This window comes from Gadus morhua, chromosome 12, assembly GCF_902167405.1.
Source record: "Gadus morhua chromosome 12, gadMor3.0, whole genome shotgun sequence".
NCBI classification, from domain to species: domain Eukaryota; kingdom Metazoa; phylum Chordata; class Actinopteri; order Gadiformes; family Gadidae; genus Gadus; species Gadus morhua.
Genome location: NC_044059.1, coordinates 18,266,662 through 18,293,958, shown reverse-complemented (window position 1 = coordinate 18,293,958; position 27,297 = coordinate 18,266,662). Strand labels below are relative to the sequence as shown.

Sequence of the window (27,297 nt, the reverse complement as noted above, 5' to 3'; positions counted from 1 at the left end):
ACATTAACATTATCCAACAAACAAAGGATAGTGGAACAACTTACAACAGAACTTTCTCCCAAGCATGGTATGAAAAGGAAAAATGGCTATGTGGTTGCTCAAAGAGAAACACTGTGTTTAGTTTCCCATGTGTACTTTTTCGAGCAAGTGTGTGCACAGGACAAAATAGACCCAGGGTGTGAGTGGTGTGAAGCATATATATATATTAGTGCTGTCAGTTAAACGCGTTATTAACGGCGTTAACGCAAACCGATTTTAACGGCGTTAATTATTTTATTTTTTGGCTCAAAACAAAGAAGTAGCCTAACTGCTATGTTCAAGGCACTATAGGCTTTTTTTTTTGTATCATCCTGTTTTGATCAGTATATGCCAATGTTGTTATCATTAAAAAAACATTTGCACAAGGCAAGCCGATGAACTTCTCCATGTTGATAAGAGCATTAAAATGAGAACAATTAATGGGACGAAGAAATCAAGGGATATTTAGCATAGAAAAAAAATAATCGTGAGTTAACTATGACATTAATGTGATTAATCGCGATTAAATATTTTAATCCCTTGACAGCACTAATATATATGGAAGCCCATTCCCGCCAGTAAAAAAAATAAAAAAATAAAATAAAAATAAAAAAATAAAAAAAATCCCCATTGTAAGTCATAATTATGAGATAAAAAGTCGAAATTATGAGATAAAAAGTCATAATAATGAGATAAAAAGTCATAATAATGAGATAAAAAGTCATAATAATGAGATAAAAAAGTCGAAATTATGAGATAAAAAGTCGAAATTATGAGATAAAAAGTCGAAATTATGAGATAGGAAGTGCGCATGCGCTCTAGGTGCACTGTTTTCAAGGGTCCCTTCATCGTCACCATCATCGCTGGCATCCCCAACCATGTAAAAGACAAGCAACCCTGAATAAGGTAAGAATTACAGCTATGGTTACTTTGGTTAAAGTCTTTCAATAAGTACACCGTTACAACTAAACATATTAGATCTCTGTTCCTCAGTGTGCGCAATACCCGTCCATATTCGGGGGGGTCCCCATCTCCCGATTTTTGCGCAATACCGATCTAATTGTTGTCAATATGCAGTAGGCCTATCAGTACAATATTTCATGAATGCAAGCCAAGACAATCAGTCTATAGTCTACATGACATCGCACACGCACACACTAACACTTTTTCATAATCCAACATAGTATTCATAGCAACGCTGACATAGGAGGTTGCATTGGCTAAAGTTGTTTGGATACACGTTGTTTTATAACAAGAGGCAAAGTTGTGCATTACAATGCAGACACGACAATAATTGGCACCAATCTGGTGCACTTACAGAGCAATCAACTGAATAAATGCCGCTGAATTAATCGGAGACTGGCACGCAATCCGTGCACTTGCAAATGAGAGCCTGCAGTGTATAACCGATCCTGTGACATTATTTAACCATCCATCTACAGCAAATATGATCAGACAGATAGGCCTACGTATTGAACACATAGGCCTACACAAAGCACATTCGTCTAACCGCGGATGTGAATCCAAATTGTGTGGGTGATACATTCAAGCGCTTTTGCTTGCTAGCCATTTTTAGTATAACTCGACAGTTATACTAGTCTTTACGCTGTTTGGCGCGCATGGCTAATTTGCATAGAGCACAGGACTGGCTGGCTCCGCTCGGCAAAAAATAGAAAATGTTTTGAATTCTGAATACCGGACATGGTGAGCATAAAACATTAAAGTGACCATTAATATATATATTATATATATATACAGGTGCTGGTCAAATTATTAGAATATCATGAAAAAGTTGATTTATTTCAGTAATTATATTCAGAACGTGAAACTTACATATTATATCAATTCATTACACACAGAGTGATATATTTGAAATGTTTATTTCTTTTAATTTGGATGATTAGTACTGACAATTACTGAAAATCCCAAATTCAGTATCTCAGAAAATTAGAATATTAGTTACGACTAGTACAAAAAATGATTTTTTAGAAATGTGGGCCAACTGAAAAGTATGAACATGGAAAGTTTCAGCATGTATGGCAATCAATACTTAGTTGCAGCTCCTTTTGCCTGAATTGCTGCAGCAATACGGCGTGGCATGGAGTCGACCAGTCTGTTGCACTCCTCAGGTGTTATGAGAGCCCAGGTTGCTTTAATAGTGGCCTTCAGCTCTTCAGCATTGTTGGGTCTGGCATCTCGCATCTTCCGCTTCACAATACCCCATAGGTTTTCTATGGGGTTAAGGTCAGGTGAGTTTGCAGGCCAATCAAGAAGAGGGATACCATGGTCCTTAAACCAGGTACTGGTAGATTTGGCACTGTGTGCAGGTGCCAAGTCATGTTGGAAAATGAAATCGTCACCTCCATAAAGTTGGTCCGCGGCAGGCAGCATAAAGTGTTCTAAAACTTCCTGGTAGACTGCTGCATTGACCCTGGACCTCAGGAAACACAGTGGACCAACAGCAGCAGATGACATGGCACCCCAGACCATTACTGACTGTGGAAATTTTACACTGGACTTCAGGCAACGTGGATTCTGTGCCTCTCCTGTCTTCCTCAAGACTCTGGGACCTTGATTTCCAAAGGAGATACAAAATTTACTTTCATCTGAAAACATAACTTTGGACCACTCAGCAGCAGTCCAGTCCATTTTGTCTTGAGCCCAGGCGAGACGCTTTTGACGTTGTCTCTTATTCAAGAGTGGCTTTACACGAGGAATGCGACAGCTGAAGCCCATATCTTGCATACGTCGGTGTGTGGTGCTTCTTGAAGCACTGACTCCAGCTACAGTCCACTCTTTGTGGATCTCCCCCACATTTTTGAATCGGTTTTGTTTGACAATCCTCTCCAGGGCGCGTTTATCCCTCTTGCTTGTACACTCTTTTCTACCACATCTTTTTCTTCCCTTCGCCTCTCTATTAATGTGCTTGGACACAGAGCTCTGGGAACATCCAACCTCTTTGGCAATGACCTTTTGTGTCTTGCCCTCCTTCTTTAAAGTATCAATGGTCATCTTTTGGACAGTTGTCAAGTCAGCAGTCTTCCCCATGATTGTGTGTCATACAGAATCAAAACGAGAGACCATTTAAAGGCTTTTCCAGGTGTTTTGAGTTAGTTAGCTAATTAGAGTGTGGCACCAGGTGTCTTCAATATCTGACCTTTTCACCATATTCTAATTTTCTGAGATGTTGAATTTAGGGTTTTCATTGGTTGTCAGCTATAATCATCTTCTTTTTGGCAAAAAACACTTATAATGTATCAGTCTGTTTGGAATGAATGTATACATTCTACAGGTTTGACTTTCTAAATGGAATTAATGAAATAAATCAACTTTTTCATGATATTCTAATAATATGACCAGCACCTGTATATTATTTTTTTTACAAAATTTGAGACCCCCCTCAAATTTTGCTTTTGAGGCTTTCAGGGGGGCTCATGGGTCAATCGGGGGGGTCGAGCCCCCCCCGGACCCCCCCGTATTTCGCACACTGCTGTTCCTGTAGCTTTGAAAATGTAGGCCAGCTATTTATTTAGTAGGCTACGTTCACACCAATATTAAAAACAGTGTCAGTACAGGTCTGCATGCGTCTGGTTATACTACGTAATGTGCTGTAGACACAGAGCCCTCTCCGTTGACGTAGAGCCTACGTGCGAATCCAATATTTTTTGACTATCCGTCGAGGCAACGGAGACGGACGGAGACGGCAAGGGCTGTGATTGGTCCTCTAACAAAATCATTTCCGGAATCACTTTTCCCGGTTTGACTTGCACCTTATTTACTTTGTACATTGTTTACTTTGCACATTAAGGACTAATAAAACACCAAATAATATTAGACAATATTATTTCAATTGCATGGTTAATAGTCAACATATAAGATCGATCGGGAGGCGAATTGCATTGCGTATCCGACATCCCGACGGAGAACTGCGAATGCTCGATGGGTCTCCGTAGTCACGCCTCTTGCATACTACCTCCGTCGACGGATGGGCGAGGGCGTGTCTGACGTATGGGGGAGTAGTCTTTGTGGACGCAGCCTGCCGCCAATCAAAAAATTAGCGGGTAGCTCTTCCGCTGCTATTTGACACATGTAAACAAACAATCCATCTCCGCTGATCACAGTGAGGGAGGAGTGAAAACACCGTGCACCTTGTCAGAGACACAGTTTGGTAATCTGCTACTCACAATAATACTCATAATACGCATGTGTTGAGCATAGACTGTAAAATAAATTCAGTGGTGGGGAGCCGTTATGTCATAGTCTCCACGGGGTAAGGCTTTGCTAGTTTACACGGTGACGCTGTAGTTATGTATTCAAAAATGTCAGCCCCCCCAAAACACTGTCGAACCTTAATGTCCTGTCTGTCTGTAACTTAATGTTGTACTGTTGTCTAATAGTTCTCTCTTGAGAATGAGACCCCTGTCTCAATGAGATTACAAGTATAAATACAGGTTAAATAAAAAACAACAAAGCTTCATGCAAGCTAATTATACCATTCACAAGGTGGCAACAAAAGACCACTCTATTACAGTCTCAAACATATTTAGACAGTTTGAAATGTAGCCTACCTAATAATTCAATGCTCTGTTTCCATTATTACCAGCAAGGGCGTAGGAACCGGGGGGGACGGAGGGGACGTGTCCCCTCCAATTTTCGAGACAGGCGCATTTGTCCCCCCCAAAAATTATACCGCAAAATATATATATATTTTTTTTATATTTTACTCGCTTTTATTTTGAAAGCGCAATACAGCGTCTTGTCACCTGCCACATGTATGGCAGCGCGTAGGGTTGGGGGCGGTTGGAAGTTATAAGGACTTCAGGCTGGAAACGCCTTCGAATCGCTGCCTAGAAGAATAGTTGCCTGCTTTCCATCGGGGACGTAAGCGCCGCTGTCACCGCTGCTGATCGCTGCCAGCCTGCAACTCTAATCGCGTGATCTCGTGATCTCGCGTGAATACGGCTGTCTCGCAAGACAGCCATAAGCTGCCGCATCCCATCAACGGCTCAGACTGTTTGAGATGCGGGTGTCTGCAGCTAACGCAACAGGTTAGAGCTGTTAAAATGAAAAGACGGCAGTAGAATAGCAGAGAAGTTTTAGTGTCCTCCGCAGGCTCAAAACCTGGCTCCGGTCCACAATGTCTCAAAACAGACTCAACCATGTTGCTGTCTGTCATGTCCATCAGGATAGACTTGACTTACTGACAAGAAGTCAATTTGCAAGCATTTCGTGGCGGCAAATGACAGGAGAAGAAAACATTTTGGCTCTTTTGCCTAGGCCATAGTTTTTCAACCTTTTGTGTGTCACGGCACGTTTGACACTGTTGGATTACACTACAGTGCTATCTAGCTTTTATTTGTATCAGTTCTACACACTAATTTACATTTATCAGTTCATTACATCCATTCTAATGTCGTTTTCGTTTGCCTTCACACACCAATCAGTTAGTGGAAATGTTAGAATAATATCACATAGGCCTACTCGAGATTAAAAACAAGTTACATTTACGTTTACATTTAGGGCATTTAGCAGCCGCTTTTATCCAAAGCTACTTACAATAAGTACATTTGTCATAAGAAGTGCATCAATATATCGCTGTCAGTACAGAAAGGATGTTGATAGAACCGTTGGTGTATATGTTAAAATTATTGATGCTGTTTTTCCCTTTAACCTTAACCTTTGCCTGTGTGTTCATTGAGGCATAAGATAGGCTACAACTAAGAAAAGAAAAGGTATTCAGAAAATACGAATTCAAATTTAGATCAATATTTTTCACACGTTATTTATCAGTCTACAAAACTGTATGATAAGGCCTGCAATTAAATAATTGATTTGATATGTATCAGTTCAATACTGCCATTCAAAATGTGTTTTCCTTTACAAATGTATATTTTTAGAATAATAAAATACATTTGTGAATGTTTTGCAGTGTAGTTCATTTATGACATATTTCTCTTCGAACCATCAATGAATCTGTCAGGTTTCCGATATGTGTCCCCTCCAATGTTAAACACGTTCCTACGCCCCTGATTACCAGTATGGGTAGCTTTAGAAAATCAGAAAACCAAGAGCCATTCTTCATAGGTGAAGAATTTAGAGCACACTAAGAGGTTTTGTCTTTGTTTTCTATTAAAACATGAAATTGCCTGTGACGAAAGATTATTGTGTACAGATCAGCTGTATTTAATTTATTTAAGTAATATTAAAGTTTAGATTTTATTCAACAGGGAAGCAGAGGTTTTCTGAACAGTCAAACAATGGATTAGCTAAGTGATTACTTAAGATCCCGGCATGTGCCAGAGGAAGACATACAGCGAATGGAACAGGAGAAGGTAGTAAATATAGGAAATACTTAATTTTGACAAATCACACATGAACATTAAAAAACCGTTTGGAAGAGCTTTGTAAATAATATCTGGTGCTGTATATGCAGGTTGTTCATTGTTTTAATTTCCTAAAAATTCATGAAATATTTTCTTTATTTTACTTTATTTTAGATTGATTCCAGTGTCATACACTTGATGACAGATGACCAGCTAGGAGAGTATCTGCCATCCTATGGTGATCGGCTGGCAGTTTTTGGATTCTGCAGACGAAAGGAAAAAGAACCCAGCAGTCGCAAGTCAAAAATCTTTGAGCGTCTCAGAGGAAGGCTCTCAAAAAACAAAGGTGATCACGTGTCTGAGAGAGAGCATCAAACACCTCCAAAGAACGCTAAGAAAAGTCAGAGAAAAATTGAGTTGGGATGGATGCATTTCAGAGAAGGAGAATTTGTACGCACCAAAAAGGGTGGGGGAACCAGAAAAGAGAGTGTCACAAAGGACAGTAAAAAACAGAACTTGATTGAAAAGGCTCTGAGGTTGTTTTTTCCAGATGGGAAAAATCCAGAGGGGAGCCTTGCTGATTTTGATATTGATTTAACAGACTTCCAGAAGCATTCATTGGATGGTGGTATCACAGTCGGGGAACTATATGAGAAGACAAAGTTACCTATCTTACGTTTCTATTTAACAACCAAGAAAAGAAAAAATACCAGTGACATAAATCTGGAGGAAGACAACAGTGATGCAACTGAAGGTGAAACGACACACGACAGACCTGATATCTATGGCTACTCTCCAGACACGTCTGCAACAGACGCTGTAGAGATAAGTACTGCAGATGTCATCTTTGTTGGAAACAGCACAGTATTTCCAAATGCAAGCAGTCAAAGTGTTTCCCTTCTTTCCACCACCACAGTCGACCAAACTGATACATGTAATTTGCCAGAAGGTGAAACATTACTTCAGGTTTGTGCGTTAGAAGACAGCGACATTGTAACTTTCCACACAGAGAGCTTTTCTGGGATGGAGTACTCCAGTCTTGACGACACCTTGCCTCTCTCAGGCACTGTCTACTGAATCACTCCTGCCTCCTTCCATGAACATGTTGCAGGAACAAGCCAATCAAAGAGAGAGAGTGAAGAAAATTATTGTTCTTCATCGTGGACAGATTCTTAGAGAACTTATTCAAGTGTTTTCTGAGCAAAGTATCCTGAAGGATGACTTGAGCTTTAGAGTTATTCTTCCCGATGGAAAGTTTGAAAATGCAGTGGATGATGGAGGTGTTTTGAGGGATGTACTGTCAGAATTCTGGAATGACTTTTATGAACAGTGCACTCTGGGAAATTGCTTCAAAGTGCCATACCTACGTCATGATTTTGGTCAACAAGAATGGGAGAGTGTAGGCCGAATTATTACATTTGGCTGGCAAAAAGAGAAGTACCTTCCTGTAAAACTTGCACCTGTACTTCTGGAGCAAGCTGTTTTGGGCTTTGTGGAGAGTGATCTTGTGGACAACTTTCTCAAGTATGTCTCAGAGTCTGAGCGAGTGATCTTTGAATCTTGTTGTTCAGATTTTGAAAGTGTGGACCAAGAAGAATTGTTGGACATCATGGATATCCACAACTGCCGGAGGCTTCCAGCAGCAGATAACATTGAGCAAATCTTGAGGGAGCTTGCTCACCAAAAACTGATTCAAGAGCCTGCCTTTGTCATTGAACAGTGGAGCAACATCCTTGCACCTGTTAGGTCAGAGCTGAAAGGGATTGCAGCAGATGAAGAACTACAACCAACATCACGAAAGATCGCAAAATCAATTACCTACCCTAGTACCCAGAATGCCCTGGAGAAACAAATGGTCAAGTATGTAAGTGCATACCTTAGGGAGTCAGACATCCAGCACCTCTCATTTTTCCTCAGATTTTGCACTGGGTCAGACTTGTTCACAGGAAAGAGCATCACTGTCAGTTTCACACAAGTTCAGGGATTTCAGAGAAGACCAATTGCTCATACATGTGGCTGTTATTTGGAGTTGCCAGTCAGTTACGACAACTACCCAGATTTTCGACATGAAATGAACAAAGTATTAGAGAGCAACGTGTGGGTAATGGACATTGTCTAAGGTACAAAGATTTCAGCTAAAAGGAACTGGACTGCCATTAGATGTTCATGTTTAGGCTTTGTAAGATTTTAGACTTTTGGCTTATGAAGGAAGTACTACAGCTACAACTGTTTAACCTGTCACAGCTTTAATGTACTGTCCACATTTTTCTGCTGCTTTTGCCACTTTTGTTTTGTTGACTTTATTTTTTTAGATGGTCAACATGTGTTTTTAAGTGGTATGTTTAAATGCAGAACAATTACTGTGAATACTTTATTGTTTATATTGCTAGACTTCACCAATAACCTGAGTCTAAATTATCTTTTTTCAAACATATGGTTATTAAATGGATCACATTGTAATGTATAGGACTTTTGGAATCTAAAAGACAACAACCAGCTTCACAGTTCTTTCTAAGAAAACACCCCTTTACATCAGATACACTCAATATTTAGTGCACAGTACTAAATGATCAAAGGTCAAAAGAAATTGCTTTTGAGTCTGCTAACTTGCATTTGTTTTAAAATTGTATTTCTTTACCCGTCATGTTCAAAATACTGTTGTGAAAAATGCGCTGTAATTGTTTAAGTAGTTTGAAAAACTTTACCTAAGCAACAAAAAAGATAAACTGTCAGTAATTTTCTTACTGAATTTAAGTTCAGAATGTTATTTCAGCACCTTAATCTCAACATAGGTTGATTGAAAGTGTATTTGATTATTTTGTTTACAACAAAACAAGTACATGTCACATAGTAGTCCAACCTTGTAATCATTTACGTTTTCTCTTTTTAATTTTACGTTGTAAGCATATTTTGTCTTACTCCATTCAGGTTCTGTTGTTTTTATTCACCAAAATACAGTTTGGCATTTCAAAAACATTCAAACAACAGCCTAAAGATGGGTTACTTTCAAATCTCCCTGCTGTTAAATTAAATTGCAGTTGAAGTAGAAACATGCAGTTTTGTATACTGTGTTTGTTTAAACATTTGAATAAATGAGAAATAAGTTATTACATGTGTGGATTTTGCATTTTTACTCAATTCTTAGACATTCAATGTTAAGAAAACAAAGTGATTTGTTTGTTTACATTCAGTATTTCAGTTCGTCCTTGAATGAAACGGGAAATAGAAGTTAATGATCTAGATCTAGTTCATTGTTGATCAGCTGTCTGAGTTCAATATACAGGTTAACTGTTTCAAACACATCATTTGTTAATGTCAGATTATATTCTGACATCAGTTCAACACAGCTATGGAACACATCTTCATCACATGGGAAGTCCTTGAAGGCACACTCTTCAAGGCAGACTTGAACCCTCGCCAGGTCCAGATGGTGCAAGCAGTCTCTGCCGCCGTACAGGTGAGGGACAGCATGCAATATGGAGGGACGTCCATGGGGTGATCGTGAGTTGTGGACTCGACGGATTCTGTGGTTGTTCCAGGTCGATACAACCTCATTAAGCTCTTCCTATAGGCAAATCATATACAGTTTATATAAATAGTAGGCATTGGTGATTACTGTCTAAGTCAAGTAGTCCTGACGGTGCGATTTGTCTTCTGATCATAACATGGTGGGTTGGCACAAAAATAAAATTGCAGCAGTGCAATACATTTTATATTTCACAGCTATCAAAATGTAAAGGGGCTGTTACATCATTATGTCATGCCATTTTTTACACAGGTAGGCCTACATTTTAAAATTATGCCTACTGCTACTTGGAATACCTCAACCCACATTATTATTGCTAACCAGAAACAATAACACAAGTATTAATCTTTCTCTGCACAGAACATAGGCAATAACTTTTATACATATGATCATTTGTGGCTCTTAAAAATATTATTAGCTCCCTTCTTTATCTCATAATGTCTTTGATCCAGAACTGGATCAAAGACTTGTCCAAGAAGTTGTCTGAGAAGTAGCCGTCTGCTCTCAGTTTGTCAAATAGGTCCATCCAAAACTGGACACATTCACTTCGCAAGGTCAGCCACCATCGTTCAATTCGCTGGTTTCCAGTGCTTGGACCAAAGGTTACACTGTCTGTTTCAGATTGGTTAGCAGGAAAATGCATAAACCGTTGCATTTCAGCCATATGGCCATTCTCTGTTCCTAAATCCAGTCTGAGTCTGGCAGGGCACCCACCAGCATTGGTCACAGCATCCATAAAGTAGCCAGCGATGATCTTTGGGTCACTGTTTGTTTTATAAGCTTCAAGCCATATCATCTTCCTGGAAAACCCATCAATGCCTCCGCTGATAGCAATTCCAAATGGCTTAAGCTTGTCATAGCCATCGATGTGTCAAACATAGTTTGGACCACAGCTGTGGTAAACACGTCTTCGCAGTCTGTTTCTTGACCTCAGATCAACACCTTCACCATCCAATAACTGTAGCAATATTCGAACTGTTTCTCTGTCAGTCACAATTCCATGTAACCAACATTTTTGATGCATCCACCTGTAACCATGGCACTGACCAGATGTTTCTAGTTGCTGTTCAATGAAGGTTGCCACCTCAGCCACATCCGTTTTATTCTTTCTCCGCCAGAGCTGCTTCTTGCTTAAAATCCTTTCAAGGGTGCGTTTGCTTAGTACAATCCCATGTGATTCAGCAAGCAAAGTAAGTATTTCATCAGTTGTAAAGCCACGTTTAAAGAAGTCCTCAATGTACTCACAATCCATTTGCCTAGGCTTAAGAGCTGCTACTACGTCTGCTGTGAGAAAGTATCTCATTATTATGACTTTTTAATCTCATAATTTCGACTTTTTATCTCATAATTATGACTTACAATGGGTATTTTTTTTATTATTATTTTTTTTTATTTTATTTTATTTTTTTTTACTGGCGGGAATGGGCTTCCATATATAATATATACATATTAAAAAAACATAAATCGTGGGTGTGTTTTTAGGATGAATTTTAGGGTCACCGCACGCAACCAAATGGAATTTAATCTAATTTAATTTAATTTAATTCAATTTCAATTTGAACTGAAGCAGCTCTTACCCAGAGCCGGCCATGGGTCATTGGCCCCGTTGTTCATGTCTGCCGTCAGCTCCTCCACCAGGGCGTTGTGGCCAGCGGACCAACTGAGTTTTCTGTAGATGTGGAGCTCTGCAGGTGTCTCCTTCTTCCCTTGCGAAAACACGTCCTCTGCTAGTGTGAGCAGAAAGGCCACAAGCCAGAGCATCACCTAGCAGCAACGAGGTACATCACAGTCAGAACAACAGTCAGTGCTGTACTGTACAGTTAGTACATCTTCCAGGTCTGACTGAAGATGAGCATTCATTTACAGTCATCGCTGCACAGAAATCTACCTAAAGTGGCATACTTGTTCTGTTACGTATTTTAAGAATCTAAGCTACCCACACATAGACCCAATGATGCAGGACCAAACATATAAGCTGCGTTACCCTCACATAGCCACAAGGGGAGCATGATGTTATTGAAGGCTGCTCCCTCTTCACCTTTAATTAAGTGAAGAAGCCGAAGCCATAACGTCACTCCGGCCACGCCCACTAGGCAACGCCCACTGCATAGGCCACACCCACTTGACGTCCTGTACGGAGGACGTCGAGTGAACAGGCCAGAGAGCAATAGGTAGACGGCGCAGCAAGCCACCCGGGCCTTAGCCCGGGGGGCTTGAAGTAGATCACGGTATTTTCCTCTCACTCGCGTTAGAAACAATTCCCTCCGTATAGCTTCACTTACCATGCCGAAACACGCCGACGACTTTATAATAAATGAAGTAAGTTAAAGCAACCCGGGATTGGACAACTTTCTTCGAGAATATGCAACAATATGGTGACCCGCGACGTTTGGAAGAAAGTCCCGAAAATCCCGGGGGGCGCGACGCTAAAACAACTTCAACAGGCCACACACGTCTGAGGTAAGTATAAATCATTGTTTTAAAGATTAAATCTGAAATAGGATTGATTATAAGAACACTTAGGTGTAAGCTTGTTTTAGCCACCGTCCGATTGTGCTGCTGCAGAGGCCTAGCATAACAACACGTGTAGATCAACGGTTGCAAGGAACTGTGAAGACCCCCCCCCCCCATCCCCCCATCCCTTTGTTTACCTGGGCGCTCCTGGCTGTTTGATAAGGCAATGGTAGCCTGCACAAAGGGACCCCCGGTGTGTTATGTCTGTCTGTCTCTGTCTCTGTCTCTGTGTCTGTCTGTACCACGTGGGAGACGTAGTACCTGTGTTTTTTTTTTGATTTATATGATGAATGTCTCGAAGTTAAGCCGAGATAAGGTAATCATAAGGTAATTGATGAATGTCTCGAAGTTAGGCCGAGACCATCTAAGGTAAATAGTGAAAGCGCCGAAGTTAAGCCGGGCCACTATAAGGTTTATTTATTACCGGCCACAAACTTCCAAACTCTTTACGGTGGGGTGAGGAAAGGTCAGGTTTTTAACGTTAAACTAGCTTAGTTGCATATTAAAACGGAGGCTTGGCCAAGGAGTTCAAATTGGATTGATTCCTCCCGGATCATTTCAAATCTAATGTGCAATTTTGATTAGTATACAACGCAGCCGTAGAGTGTAACCACGGGGTGTTAAAGAGACGGCGCGTCTTCGTGACGTGGGTTTCCTTTGTCCAGACGTCCGCCATCTTGGGTCTTGCAGAGACCAAGAGCAGCGGGGAGCCCCCCCCCCCCCCCCCCCCCCTCTCTCTCTCCCTCCTCTTCCCCCCCCACCCTCTCTCTCTCTCCCTCTCTCCTTCCCCCCTCTCTCTCTCTTCTCCCCCCCCCCCCCCCTCTCTCCCCTCCACCCCCCCCCCTTCCCTCTAGAAGATCCTATCGTGAAACCCCCCCACTCCCTTTGTCCCAGTCTTCACAGGTCCAGTAGTCAGACCCCCCATCCCCCTGTCCACAGGTCCAGTCGTCGGATCCCCCCCTCCCCACCCTTTGTCCCTGCAAACATTCTCTTCCCCTACCCTTCCTTATTCATATTGCTTAAAGAAGATCGGGAACGGTGAGACGGGGGCTTCGATTTAACTAACAATAGAGAGGCCTCCCACCCTCACACCTAGCCATGTGTTGGAACCAGGATGTAAATTTAGCCTTTGCAACCTGTGTTTGTGTGCATAGATCTTAATATTCTCTCTCTCTCTCTTCAGGAAATAGCAGTATATGCAGTAACGAATGCCTAACACTCAGACATTATGTTTTTCAAGGTTGCTGGGCCCTTCTGTCTGTTTTCATGCGTTTTGTGTATCAAAACAGGAGTGCAATAGACACGGGTTGTGTCATGCACAATGATATTAGAGAACCAGGATGGTTCAAATAGACACAGGGTTCAACTGCTAAAATAATATGTTTAATTAATAAATGATGCACATTGTTTTAACCGGTGCACAAGGCGGGAGTTAGCTCAACTGCTGTAGTTCAATTACAATAACATTTGTTTCAACCGATAACTTCTGAATTTTTCTTTTAGGTTCAGTTTTTGTTTTGTTTATAGAATATCACCATATATTTAATACCAAGATGTGCATAATTGTTGTAAGTTTGGATGACTCTTTATTCTACCTAGTTTAGACGGTTTTGATTGACCTAGCTCAAGATTCACCAGGTGTCAGACGTAGGATTGTGACACTTCCTGGGAGCCCCCGAGCCACACGTCGACTGCACCAGGTGTCAAGACGTAGGATTGTTGCACTCCGAGCCTCCGAGCCACGCGTTAATCGACTAATCGTTCCTGCAGAGTTCTGAGGTGGTAACGGTGGAGCTCAATGGGAGGCTCCGGGAGAGTACAATCGCGGGCTCACACGGGGAGTGGTGGCGGTGGGGCTCATGGGGAGGCCCCGGGAGAGTTGTCATTCGCGGGCTCACACGGGGAGAAATCGGGTGGGTCAGTAAGTCAGAAGGTTGAATTAATGTATCGATTTGATGTTGACCAACAAAAAACTAGATAATTATAATAATAAATACTGTTCATGTAATGGTATAGTTAGGTCTGGGACCTGCGTAGCTAAAAAAACTGTTTTGGAAATAGTAATGAACGTGTCCGGGACATGTGTAGCTATAAAATAAGTAAAGATAAAACTGAGTTTTACTTTACTTAACTTTGCTAAGACATATTCACGTTTGATGTGGTATGCAGAAAGTGGCGCAATAAGATATTGTGCAGAGAATAAGGCGTATTCACGTTTGATGTGGTATGCGATGTACATAGGAGTGAATCAAAGTGTGGACAACATCAAATGCGAGCAATAGGTAGAATAAATGAAGATTAGGTCATCCAATATGCATAGTTAGTGTAGGACAATCGGGTAGTATGATGAAGGTAACTGTTATTATGAGATACGGTTCACACAGAAGTGATATTGAACATGCTAATTTTAACATTGTTAATTCCCTTTTACATCTTTTTGGTTATAGCAACTTGGTTGAACTACGGTGTTGTTATCTTTGGTTGTCATTCAATGCACATGGCTGAAGCAATGCGCAAGGAGGGATGTAGTGTGAAATTAAACCAAAGTAGATACTGTAAAACAATTAAAATTAGAATTCATGGAAATATGTTTTTGAACAACTAACTGCTGTACATGAGTTTGTATTTCTGCAATAGAAGCAAAAAGTTCCAGAACCAGATGCAGACACACCCGGAGCCTACAAACTACCACCGCCGAGCAAGGACTAACAGTCACATGAGGAGATCAAATAACAGCAGGATTTGAATCGCACCGGATGGGTTGGTGGCCAGGGCACTGGTATGATTACAATCCCTCAGGTTAGAATTGGCAGAGAACTCCGGCATTAATGACCCTTTCACAGGATGGATGGAGAATATGTCTGGGAGGTGGAAAGGCAGAATCCAGTAAGTGCCCGTCGCGGGAATAAATGCAGAGACCGTGTTAATTGTCACCGACTGCCGTTGTATTCCCTGCGCACGAGGGCTACTGCATCTGCTGATCACCACAGCAGTGGGCGCTACAGAAGTGCCAAGTGCCATTCAGGCTTACATTACCTGAGGGGCCCGACCCTATCCAGCTGCAATATGTAGAATAGTCAACACCTATACTATTCTAGTAGAATCGACTGTATTTAAGATAATCAATATCCCGGATTTACTTGAATAACACATTTTAAAACAACCATACCAGACTATGTTTATTATTTGGTAGTATTGCTTGGTTGCGAGTGCAACCCGTTATTTCTGAATCGCTGCATTGATAATGGTACTGTTGATCTTTGAGACGGTTGTTTACAGGCCACCTGTTGCTGACACGACGACGACGGAGAACCTGTTTGGAGGCTCCCATGATGTAGGAGTAACCTCTCTGAGTTGAGCCCTTGACAAGGAGGGACGAGTCTTGGGTTCATGAACTACAGGCCCGACGGCGACAGAATCCATGCCCAAACCACCCACATGTAACAGCGAACCAATGCACGAAGATCACCTGAACCACCCGAATCCATGCTAGGCTATCAATAATCTTGAATTTTTTAAAATTGTATTATGACTACCAATTTTTACTTTACTTTTGCACATGATGAAAATTGTATGACCTTGTAGCACATGACCAAAAAGTATTAGCTCAGGATTTCTATGGATAGTTTTGTTTGTGTGCTGTTTGGCCATGTGATTGTATGTTAAGAAGATTTGTGTTCATTGTTGTATTGTTAAATAATGACCTGTATTTCCAATAAGACCCACAACGTGAATGCCGTCTCAGTATTATGGGGACGCGTAGTGGTTTTTCCCCTCTCTTCAAGAGGTCTTTCCGCGACGGTTGATGGTGTTGATGATTGATCCTACTTTGACTATGTTTTCGGTGTGGTAAATGGTGTTTATGATTTAAAATATTATTGTATGGTCATCTAAGATGACCAAGGAGGGACTGTTACGTATTTTAAGAATCTAAGCTACCCACACATAGACCCAATGATGCAGGACCAAACATATAAGCTGCGTTACCCTCACATAGCCACAAGGGGAGCATGATGTTATTGAAGGCTGCTCCCTCTTCACCTTTAATTAAGTGAAGAAGCCGAAGCCATAACGTCACTCCGGCCACGCCCACTAGGCAACGCCCACTGCATAGGCCACACCCACTTGACGTCCTGTACGGAGGACGTCGAGTGAACAGGCCAGAGAGCAATAGGTAGACGGCGCAGCAAGCCACCCGGGCCTTAGCCCGGGGGGCTTGAAGTAGATCACGGTATTTTCCTCTCACTCGCGTTAGAAACAATTCCCTCCGTATAGCTTCACTTACCATGCCGAAACACGCCGACGACTTTATAATAAATGAAGTAAGTTAAAGCAACCCGGGATTGGACAACTTTCTTCGAGAATATGCAACAGTTCTTAAATATTTTGGTCAGTTTGTTAAGACCCCAGGTTAATGGTTGACATGGTCTATGCCCAGATGTACATCTATGCCCAAATCTAACCCACTCTCTTGACTCTTGAGTTTTAAAGGCACGCCTCGGTCTCTAAGTCTGTGAGCATGTGCGAGTAAACACAGAATTAAAAACAGAATTGAAAAGAGGCGTGGACTTCTTTGTTTGTGGCCACTATTGGAGAAAGCTACCTAGCCAGGACTGTTTGTATGCACTTATTTGGGTTTGAAAAAGCAAAATAAAGCTATGGGATGTGCTAAACACTTCTTTTGAATATAATGGAGGTCAATTCATGAACAACTGCCCAATATACGAATGTGTTGAACAAAAATTATGGCTGATTTACATCTGGACACTGAAAATGCAAAAAAAATGACCTAGGGTCTTAACAAGCCCCCACCTTTAAGGTTATTTCAGGTAAGCTACAGGCCTTTAAAACAAAAATATGTATCATTGAGGCAGGGGATTGGCTGTGTAGGAATAGTGCTAGGAACAGTGGTTTCCAGCATGTAGATATCATTGAGCAGGACAGTCTAACTAGGCAGCTCAAAGGTATAATATGTAACATTTCTGCCTTCAAATAACAAAAAATGAAATTTTCAAAGCCAGGGAAATACTTTTTATCAAGCTAGGGATGTTCAATTTGGTAGACTGTCAAGGGCGTCATACCCCGTTCTTCGCCTTATTTACAGGGTAGGCCTACACGCAATATGTTGATATAGAATATATGATAAAAATAAAAGTACAAATATATGATATAGCACTAACAGTGCTCTTTGGTAGTATAAAAGCTAGGAATACATAATGTTGAATAACTTGATTATGAGACTGAATTCACAATTCTTCATAACGAGTAACGTCAGAACGTGGTGATTGCAGTCAGGAACGTACCAAGTCGATGACAAATACACTATATGAAACACACTACAGTATACATACACATACACACAGAATATATGACACAACGTGTATACATATAAATATACTTGTAATATAAACAATATAGTAATGACATGCGTCACAAGATGCATGAAGATACGGTTGCTTTACAGAGCGCAGTAGAGCTTAACAGTGATAGCCCTCTTTTTGAACAGCTCTAGTCCCGGGAGTAAATTTCCCATTAATTTCTCCATTGACTTTTCGTACAATCGTTATATAAAGAGTTTTAGGCTGGAACCAAGCCAATCGTTCCTCAGGCTAGTCGTGACCATAAAAATATTTGGAAAACGGAAGAATAGTCAAAGTTATAATTTGTATATAGTCTTTATAATATATTCTATATCAACATATTTTTCAACATGTAGAGCTAATTTCCTCCACAGCTCTTACAACAACTCTCTAACTTTCCATTAATCAAATTGAAAATATGTTGGTAATGGATTGAGTTCATGGCAGCAGCAAGCCCCAACCGCAATCCACCAGTGCTCAGCGGCCAAGCTTGGTATTGCAGCTGTTTAAGCGGGCTGTGGACGGGTCCCTCAATTCAAGGGGCCCAGAAGTAGATATCTCCGTTCACTCCAGTACTATCCAGTCCATTCTACTTGCTGTAGTTAGTAGAATGGACTGGCTGGCTTTGCGAGACTACTCCAGTACAAGTGGGGAACAGGAATTTGTCTCCGCAAAAAATGTCTGAATATCAATCAATTAATCCTAATTATCTTTATGCTATGTACTAAAAAAAAATAAGTTTTCTCTTTTCAAAACGCCACCTCAAGCGTTTTATTAGCCGTTTTATGTTATTATTTTTTGCTGGAGAATGAGGGTTGGGCAGCTGTAAGGAGTCGTAGTGAAACAAATGTTGTTTCGGCCCGGCATTCGAGAGGGCCTATTGCACGGCTCCGTTAACTTCCCGTGTCCGAGGTTTTTCCTTTTACTTAACATGAATGACATTGATGGTTTTTAGTCACTGTGGTGACTTTTTATCACTAAAAGTGATAAAGGGATTTTTAGACTGGTTCAGCTGCTGCTCAATGACTCACGTTCCTCTGCTTGCGATCATTGCGATTCACCAGGTATTGATCCATTTATTCAAAAGATCCAAAGACAAAGAACGGGTGCATTACGGTATAATTTTCATAATATTTTTAATAGCCTAATAAACATTTCAATTTTTCATTTGCTTGTGACAGTTAACAATGTAGGTGTATTACAATTATTTATGTGGGTAGGCTACTCCAACCTTGTTGCTGATCGATGTGTAACCATTTAATTGTATATAAATTATTGATTGCATTTTTTATTAAAAGTTTGAAGGAATCTGTTTCTTAAAGGGACACTGTGTAAAAATTACTCGAATCTAGTGGTACAATTGTATGTTGGATTCAAACTAATAATGTTCGCATGTTCAAAAACGACGGTGGGCAGTATGTGCCAAGAAGCTGTGTCATGACATCCAATACTAGGCCTACCTCATCGAGTCATTCGAGTGATGATGAGGTTCGTTATTTCAAACAAATTTTAAACTGCATCTAATCATTAGTGTAAGCTAATGATGTATGAGTAATTATTTCTCGAGCAAGATAGTGAATTATTTCAGTCATCATTCATGCTGGCTCAGAGTGAAAACGCGTTTGCATTTCCTGTACTACCTAGTGTTTTTTGTCCTTCTCGGCAGTTCATAGACCGGAAGAACATGGAAGCCTCCATGAAGCCTACCTGTCCTATGTAACTACATATTAATTATTCTTCGCTCAGGAGGATAAGTGACATTTTTGGCAGAGATAATTTTACACCAATGAGGACTTATTTATGAATGAATACGCTGATTTGAGGTAATAAATTTCTTAAAATATTACACAGTGTCCCTTTAAGCAATAACATTGAACTGTATTTTTTGCGACAATGCGACTGCGATCGCTCAGACCTCTCGCTTATGATGCTACAATGCTAACAATGCTAGAAACAATGAATATTTCTGCATTCGGTATGTCATGAAATAGGGCGTGGCTAGGCTCCAATGATGTGAAAGCAAATCTCTCCTTGATGTTGCACTGCGACATTGAGCAGTGTTCATAGGAATGAATGGGCGCCATTTTGGAATCCGCTGTCCATTCTATAATATGTCCATGGGTGTACTTCTCGTTGTTTGAACCATGATTTGAGCAAGCATAATTTGGGAGAGGGCATGCCTCTTTGAAAAGAGTTACGTCATTTCTCACCTGGGAAATTCCACGTGGTAATTCCAACCAACCAGGGCAACGTTTTGGTATGTTGAGAGTATCTTATGTCCGCTCTTATTCAAGAGTAAATGCCCGGAAGTTGTTTTCCTGAAACTACCGCGAGTTTTGAAAGCCTGGTGACTCGTCGCATCGGAAGTAATCACAGGTATTTCTGTTTTTCATCCCAGAATGCATTCTGACGCATGGCAAACAAAGCTGCATGCCTCATCTGAAACTCGCCTAATGCTAGAAAACAAGAATATTTCTGCATCCGGTACGTCATGAACGTGGCTAGGCTCCCAGGATGCGGAAGCAAATCTCTCCTTGATGTTGCCCTGACATAGACCTCTGAAGTCCCGCCTCCGAGGCTCTTGGTTCCATGTTTAAATGTCTATGGAAAATAGCATGGGGGCAGGGGCATAGCTTGGGCCGGGGCTTCCATCGGGCCCCCGCACGGCCAAGGCCGCTTAAAATATCTACAAGTGATTGTAGAAAGGAACTGACCGCTTTATATAGACTCTCTTCTCTCATAACATCACAGTCAGGGTGGTTCATATATTTTCTCTTCCTTAATGTATGTAATTTGGTTACAGTAGTGATATTTTGGCCACGAATAAAAAAGTATATACAATCGCACTTAGGCTACTTCATTTATTTTCTTTTATTTTCAACATTTACAAAAGAATAGGGCCTACTTGGAAATCTGTTCGACCAATCAACGTGATGTTTTGAGTGTGCATACGATGTACCCTACATGTTACTCCCGTATACCACAATGCAATGCGGTCGTGTTTTTCCGAAGGGGAAGAAGAAGCTGATTAACCGCGAAAACAAATACTTTTAATGATGGAGTCTCCGTCTTTGTTTAGAAATGTCAACAATTGATTTGGAATCTAACATAGAAAATGTAACATTCAAAATTAATTTAAAAAAACTTGAACAAGGAAATGTAACATTCAACATCAATCCAACCTCCAGATTTCCTTGTGAGTGCCCGGATTCTTTACATGATGTGGGCGCATCTGTCTGCGTCACGCAAATACCCGGCGCATTTACTGACGCACATGAGGTTTAGAAATGTTCGGCGTAGTGTCAGAATTCTCGTTTGTTCGTTGCCTATATACTGCACTATATCATGAACACTATATAGGGAATAGTGAGTGAGTGTATAGGGAACGATTTCGAACACAGCTAGTGTCTCCAACTCTAACATATTGTTAAAAGCTAAGCCATACCATTGCAATGTTTAGCAAGCTAAAAAGTGGTGCTAAAAAAGGTAAAGAGAAGAAAGACCTGGATGCGTGCAATTCGAAATGTTTGCACTCACCATACCAGTGACAGTAGCCACGGCAGAGCGGTCATTTTCCAAGCTCAAATTGATAAAGACTTCCCTAAGGTGCGCCGTGGCACAGTAGCGATTGAGTGCATTGGCCATACTCTCCATCGAGAATGAAAGAGCCAGAAAATTGGATTTCACCTCTATTGGCGCGTTTCCACTGCAGGGTGCGGAACGGATCGGATCGCAAAGGTGCGGGTCGGGTCGCGTTTCCACCGCCAAAAGTGGGCGTGACCCGGACTTTGCCGTACCCGTTCCGGCCCCATTCTCGGGACTCCTCCGTTGCGGTACCCAAAACAAGACCAGACGCCTGAAAGGGTCCCGTGAAATTCTATAAATTCTACACCCCCCCTCCGTTGATTGGTCAACAGAATCGTCACTTCCGGGTGACGCGGGGATAAAAACAAACAAACAGTAGCCTCGAGGTATTATTCTTTACAATTAACATGTCGCGTAAAAAGCTTGCTTGGGCGAACAAGGAGGTGGAGACGTTCGTCTGCATTCTTGGGGAGGAAGACGTTGTTTACGATGTTTACGTAGCTGCCGCGGCGATCGACATCCGGCCTACCACCAAGGGTACTGTCGGCAGTGGAAACACGACCTCGGAACTGAGCTGGGCTATACCGCCCCCTCCCTACCGCACCTTTGCGATCCGATCCGTTCCGCACCCTGCAGTGGAAACGCTGCATATTATCAACGAGTTCGCTGAACAGAAGGCACGCAGAGTTAACTTCTGAACGGATAAGAGCAGTTGTTATTTTATTATTGGTTATGGCCGCTGTGCCATGTAGGAGTATGTTACCATTGGCCATTTTGATTAGGCCATAGTTTTGCTGTTTGGGAAATGTAGTTGTGTGGTCAGCTGAATGGAGTATTTATGTTTTGTTTTTGATAGTAGGCAGTAGGGGTGTAACGATTCATGCGATGAATCGATTGTCAGTCCTACCGATTCAACTAAATCGATCTGCTAACATAAATAAATAGAATGAATCGCTTTGGCTTCACCAATAATCGATATAAATGCTTTAAATTGTATGAATCGATTATGATTACCGTAATTTTCGGACTATAAGCCGCGCCTTTTTTCCCGTTTTTTGATCTTTAAAAATATTTAAACTTTGACGCGACATTCGCGTGATGACAGCCAATCGGCGTTCAACAGCGTGGCCACTGAGTGACATGTGTAACGTAACAGCCAATCATCGTTCAACCGGCCAACTCAGTGCAGTGCAGTCCGGGGTGAACTGCAGCATGGAGGAGAAACTGATTGTTGCCGTTTGCGACTCCCGGAGCTCTTTATATAATAGTAGGCCTATATAATATAATATAATTGTATAATAATATCACGGCCAAAAGCTCTGTGCGCCTCCGGATGGCCCTAGCGCGGGGAGCTCTCGTAGGGATTGGGCTTTTCGGGGTTTGTTTACCGGCGTATGAATAGACTGCGTCAGGTTCTCCGACGTCTCTCCCCCTTCCACAAAAGGTAAAGACATGCAATGGTAGTTATCTCGGCCGGAATTTGGCAGCAATGGTGGAAAAAGTAACAGACCGGGAAACAGAACCCTTTTTTTGAATAAGGGTCCTATGTTCCCTGGTCACATACATATCGGAGAACATAGGACCCTTTTTGGGAAAAGCGGGGAACATAGGACCCTTTTTTTAAAAAAGGGTCCTATGTTCCCCAGTCTCATACGAAGAGGGGAACATAGGACCCGGGAACATAGGTCCCAGGGAACATAGACACGCTCCCACGAAATGCTAACCTTAGCTTAGTTTTTTGTTTCTGTTCGCTGTACAGCGCCACGCCCATCAACTGTGACCGGCTTGCTGCAGAGCGTGAGCGCCTTGGGAATACCCGGACAATATAATGGATATAATATGGACACATAAGACAATCAATATTCGGTATTTGTTATGGATTTATTGTACAAATTCCCTGAAAAGATGCACGTTCCAGGATGAATTGAAAAGCTCCCGTAAGGGCTGAGATGGCAGAGGACAGCTGATTTGGAACGGAACAACAGCTGTTCGCTTTCACTGGGAAAAACGAAGGAACTTCAACCTACTTGGGCCTACTAATTAACGTTCAAAAGCTATTAAATATTCAACCAAAATATGCAGATACTGTCAAAATTGGTTCCAGGGAGTATATAGGGATTATTAATGTTGTTTTTGATGGTGTTTTTTTCTGGAACGAGTATTCGAATATTCGCTTGGAAAAACCAACGAGTATTCGAAGCCAGAAAAATGGCATTCGGGCCAGCCCTAATGGTAATTAAACATTAAAACACCTGCGGCTTATAGTCCAGTGCGGCTTATATACGTACACATTTTAAATTTAGCTGCTGTGGCTTATACTCCGGTGCGCCTTATAGTGCGGAAAATACGGTAATGTTTTAAGACTTAGTTTACACGTTTATTTTGTGAAGTGCAGCTCGGTATTCCGTAACTCTGTCATCAGCTAGTCAGCTTGCAAGGAAGTCCCACAAGAGTTTTTTTTCTCCCTCACCCTCTACTGGTGCATTTCAAACATGGCAGAGAGCGGCAGCGAGATTGATAATGCACCAGCAAACTTGAAATCCAAAGTGTGGAAGCATTTTGGCTTCGCAAAGAATAATGGTAAAATTGACAAGGGGTGTCACATTATTGCATGTTTATTTCACGGATATAGAATTTTGGTTCAAAGTTACTGAATCGAATCGTGGTTTACAGAATCGAATCGAATCGTTCCAAAAAAAAAAAATTGTCCTTGAATCGAATCGCCAACTACTGAATCGTTAATCGAATCGAATCGTCTGAAGCCAAAGATTCACACCCCAAGTAGGCAGTGTGTTTCAAATACGGTGTACGTGGTCCTAATAATGTTTCGGTGATTTTGACGTGTGATCTAGGGATGCTAAGTCTCTGTTCATGGTTCTGATGATGATTTTGCGTTTTGCTGTTGGCTTAGGCCCTATGGGGGAGAGGATGCATTCGCGTGTGTGGGTGTGTGTTTGTCTGTGGGGGGGGGGGGGGGGGATTTGGTGGGGGGTCGGGGGGGGGGGGGGGGGGGGCCTAGCACAACTATGCTACGCCACTGCATGGGGGTTTTGAATGGTCGTACGTGACAAATTCTGTAAGTGGTGAAGAAGTAAAAGCTGCTAACGTTTTGAACTACACACTTTTTCCATCTACATTCCACTTGTGTTTTGGATTGTCGGGCCGTTAAAGTATGAATCTTTGAGAAAGACAAATTAACCTTGCACCAATTGCGTGTTGATTTGTGATATGATCACACTAGGGATGCATTTAGAAACTGTCACTGCCACTAATACAAATAAATATATTTAAAGTGATCTATTAACTGATTCCTGTTTGTGGTTTATATGAATGAAAACGTGTACATACTATTGTAGTTGATTTGGTCATCCACTGCCCTCTGAAGTTCTGGAACTGTGATCCAGAAATACTGTCTGGGGGTAAAATAATCTCCCCCCATTGATACTGTTCAGCCTCTATGCTAACCAGCTTTAAAGGAGGGGCGATCTCCGTCATGACTACATGTCTATTGGGAAGACGGCAGCCAACACCTCAGTGTCTTTAATTACTAAACTGACATGCGATACTTATCTCTGCAATGCTTATGAGGTTAATATTTTAGGGGCACTTGCAAAAATGACTGTCTGTCGTTGCCACCTGCAGTGTGTAAAGGGCCCGGATCAGATGTATGTGATGTAGTGGAAACAAGAAAATGCAGAAACATATCTGTACTTGATAAACAGGTGCCCTGAGGAAGCGGCACGCTTTAGCATCCTACAGTGTAGTACCTCGTAATGTTCTCATTGATCTATTCTGGTTCGCCCATTTTTACTGTTTTACAAAACTCCAAAACAATTGCAATAAGGTCAATTATTTGCCAGAATGAAAATTAAAATACTTTTTTCCATATCTTAGGCTTCACACTATCTGCTCATAATTTCAATAGCATAAACTGAACATGAAGTGAAGAAGACTGAACTAATATACATTGATATAATAATGAATAAATACGCGACCGTCCTTCATTTGAATACAAATGGATTTACAAAAATATACCTTGGGATATATATTTGGGATACAAAGAGAATAGCTCATGTACACTACAAAGCATGCCACCTCATCGGTGAAACATGCTGACGGTATTTGCAATGACTTGTCATGCAGGGCTGGCACAGTGAACCGCTAGTTCAGAGACATGGTCGCCTGGCAGCTTAAGGTTGCTGGCTTAACCCTGGGCTCCTGCTGGCTTGACTGTCTTATTGTACTGGAGCCTCGTCTGTAACTGAAGAGCTTTCTCAACATGCAGTGTTGACATTCACATCGAACAATGTATGCCCAATGTATGCCTTCCATGCCAAAACATTTTTCTGATTTTAAACTGGCCAAGTTGGATTACAATTTGGCCAGTCTTAAAACCAGCTCGTTCATCCCCTCTCCAGAAAGGTGCATCATTTCATAATCAACATTTAGAAATCAGATGAAAGGGTCAATGAGAGTTATACCTATATTCCTCCGATAAATTACCTATAAAACGTTGAGTAAAATCCAATAATATTAAAGGCTGAACACGCATATTGCTTTTAAAAGCTTTATTCCTCTGTGTGCATTTTTCTGTATGTTTTCTTTAAAAGCTTTTGACTTTGAAATAGTCACTACTTAGAAATACTAAGAAATAGTCAATATCAACTGTTTGCTAATGTACACATTGTATATAGACTAACCATATGGTGGTTATATTCACCATTGGTTGACCATGTATTTTGTAGGCGCTTTTATCCAATGAGACGACTGCAAAGGGGTTATAAAGAGGCAGATAAAGCCTCTTCCTAAAGGATGCTCACAGATAGACTCTGTGTATTAATCGTGCTGAAATTATACATTGACTCACGGAGATCATCTAAGCCTATATCTTATGTTCAAGAGTAATTTTATGTTGAGTTAAGCGTTTTAGACCCACTGCCACTAAGGTTCACATTTCCTCAATGGACTATGTTAAAATTAACAAACTAAACAAACCGAATTCTATGTTGGCTTGGTCCTAATTTATATGTTGCCATCAATCATTGCGCAGTGAATGACCAAATTAAATAACAATATTGTCACACTTTTGATATTGAAATGTTGTTGTAGAATGAGTTAGGTGGTTGTTTATTAGGTATAATAAGTTATTTATAGGTAGGCATTTATTAGGTATTTAAATAGGTCTACTGTGTATTCTAAATTATTTCATAATTTATAACATAGGCAGAACAGAGCCATTTGTCTTATAGACATCATATATAACATTATCGACAGTAAAACAACAAACAAACAGATGCAATGGCCTTTCTACAATGCTTTGATCGTGTTTTATAATCTCAAATTAGGTTTACTGTCCTTTTTTCTTAATGAGGAGAAAGAAAGGTAGATCCACATTCACGTCTTAAGGAGACCATAACCTTTCACAGTTAGTAAAAATAAATAAAAAAGAGATAAGTCAGGATAAACACTAGTGGTGAACTCTAAACTATTGGCTGTTGAATCTATTTTGCCTCACTTCAATGTTTGCAAGGTGCCATTACTGCGTCCCGTCCCCCCCGTTCCCCCCGTCCCCCCCTCCAAATGTTAACGAACCCACCTTTGTGGAATATGTTGAGGCGTCCGATCACGTCGACGAAAGGTGAGCAAAGGTCCCTGATTTCAACTAATCCACCGGCGGACCAAACTTTATATTTCGGTCTGATCTTCGAGTTGATTCCACGACTGCGCATCGTTGCGTGCTTCCATTCTCCACGTTTCAACCCAGCGTTGAGCCGTTGTGTGATTCCTAATATTAACCAAGATGTACAAAATAGTAAACTGGAGTAATTCGATTCATCTTAAGACAGAAGTGTAGAGCCTATAGAAGATGGATCTGTTCTGGAGATCTGGTCCTAGGTGGAACAACGGGCCAGCGGCTCCCACCGAACAGCTCCTCCAGTGAGGCAGGTGTGTGTGTGTGTGTGTGTGTGTG

The 27,297-nt window shown here is 41.2% G+C and overlaps 1 protein-coding gene across 1 annotated transcript in view; it reads right to left on the bottom strand.

Moving 5' to 3' along the window:
* The window catches only part of artn (artemin), a 34,971-nt gene extending 7,674 nt beyond the window's left edge, over window positions 1-27,297 (bottom strand). The window contains exons 1-2 of the mRNA XM_030373485.1: window positions 26,923-27,297; window positions 11,445-11,631 (exon numbers count right to left, since the gene is read on the bottom strand). Coding sequence (XP_030229345.1) covers window positions 11,445-11,628 — 184 coding nt within the window. The 5' untranslated portion in view covers window positions 11,629-11,631; window positions 26,923-27,297. The remainder of the gene's footprint in view (window positions 1-11,444; window positions 11,632-26,922) is intronic.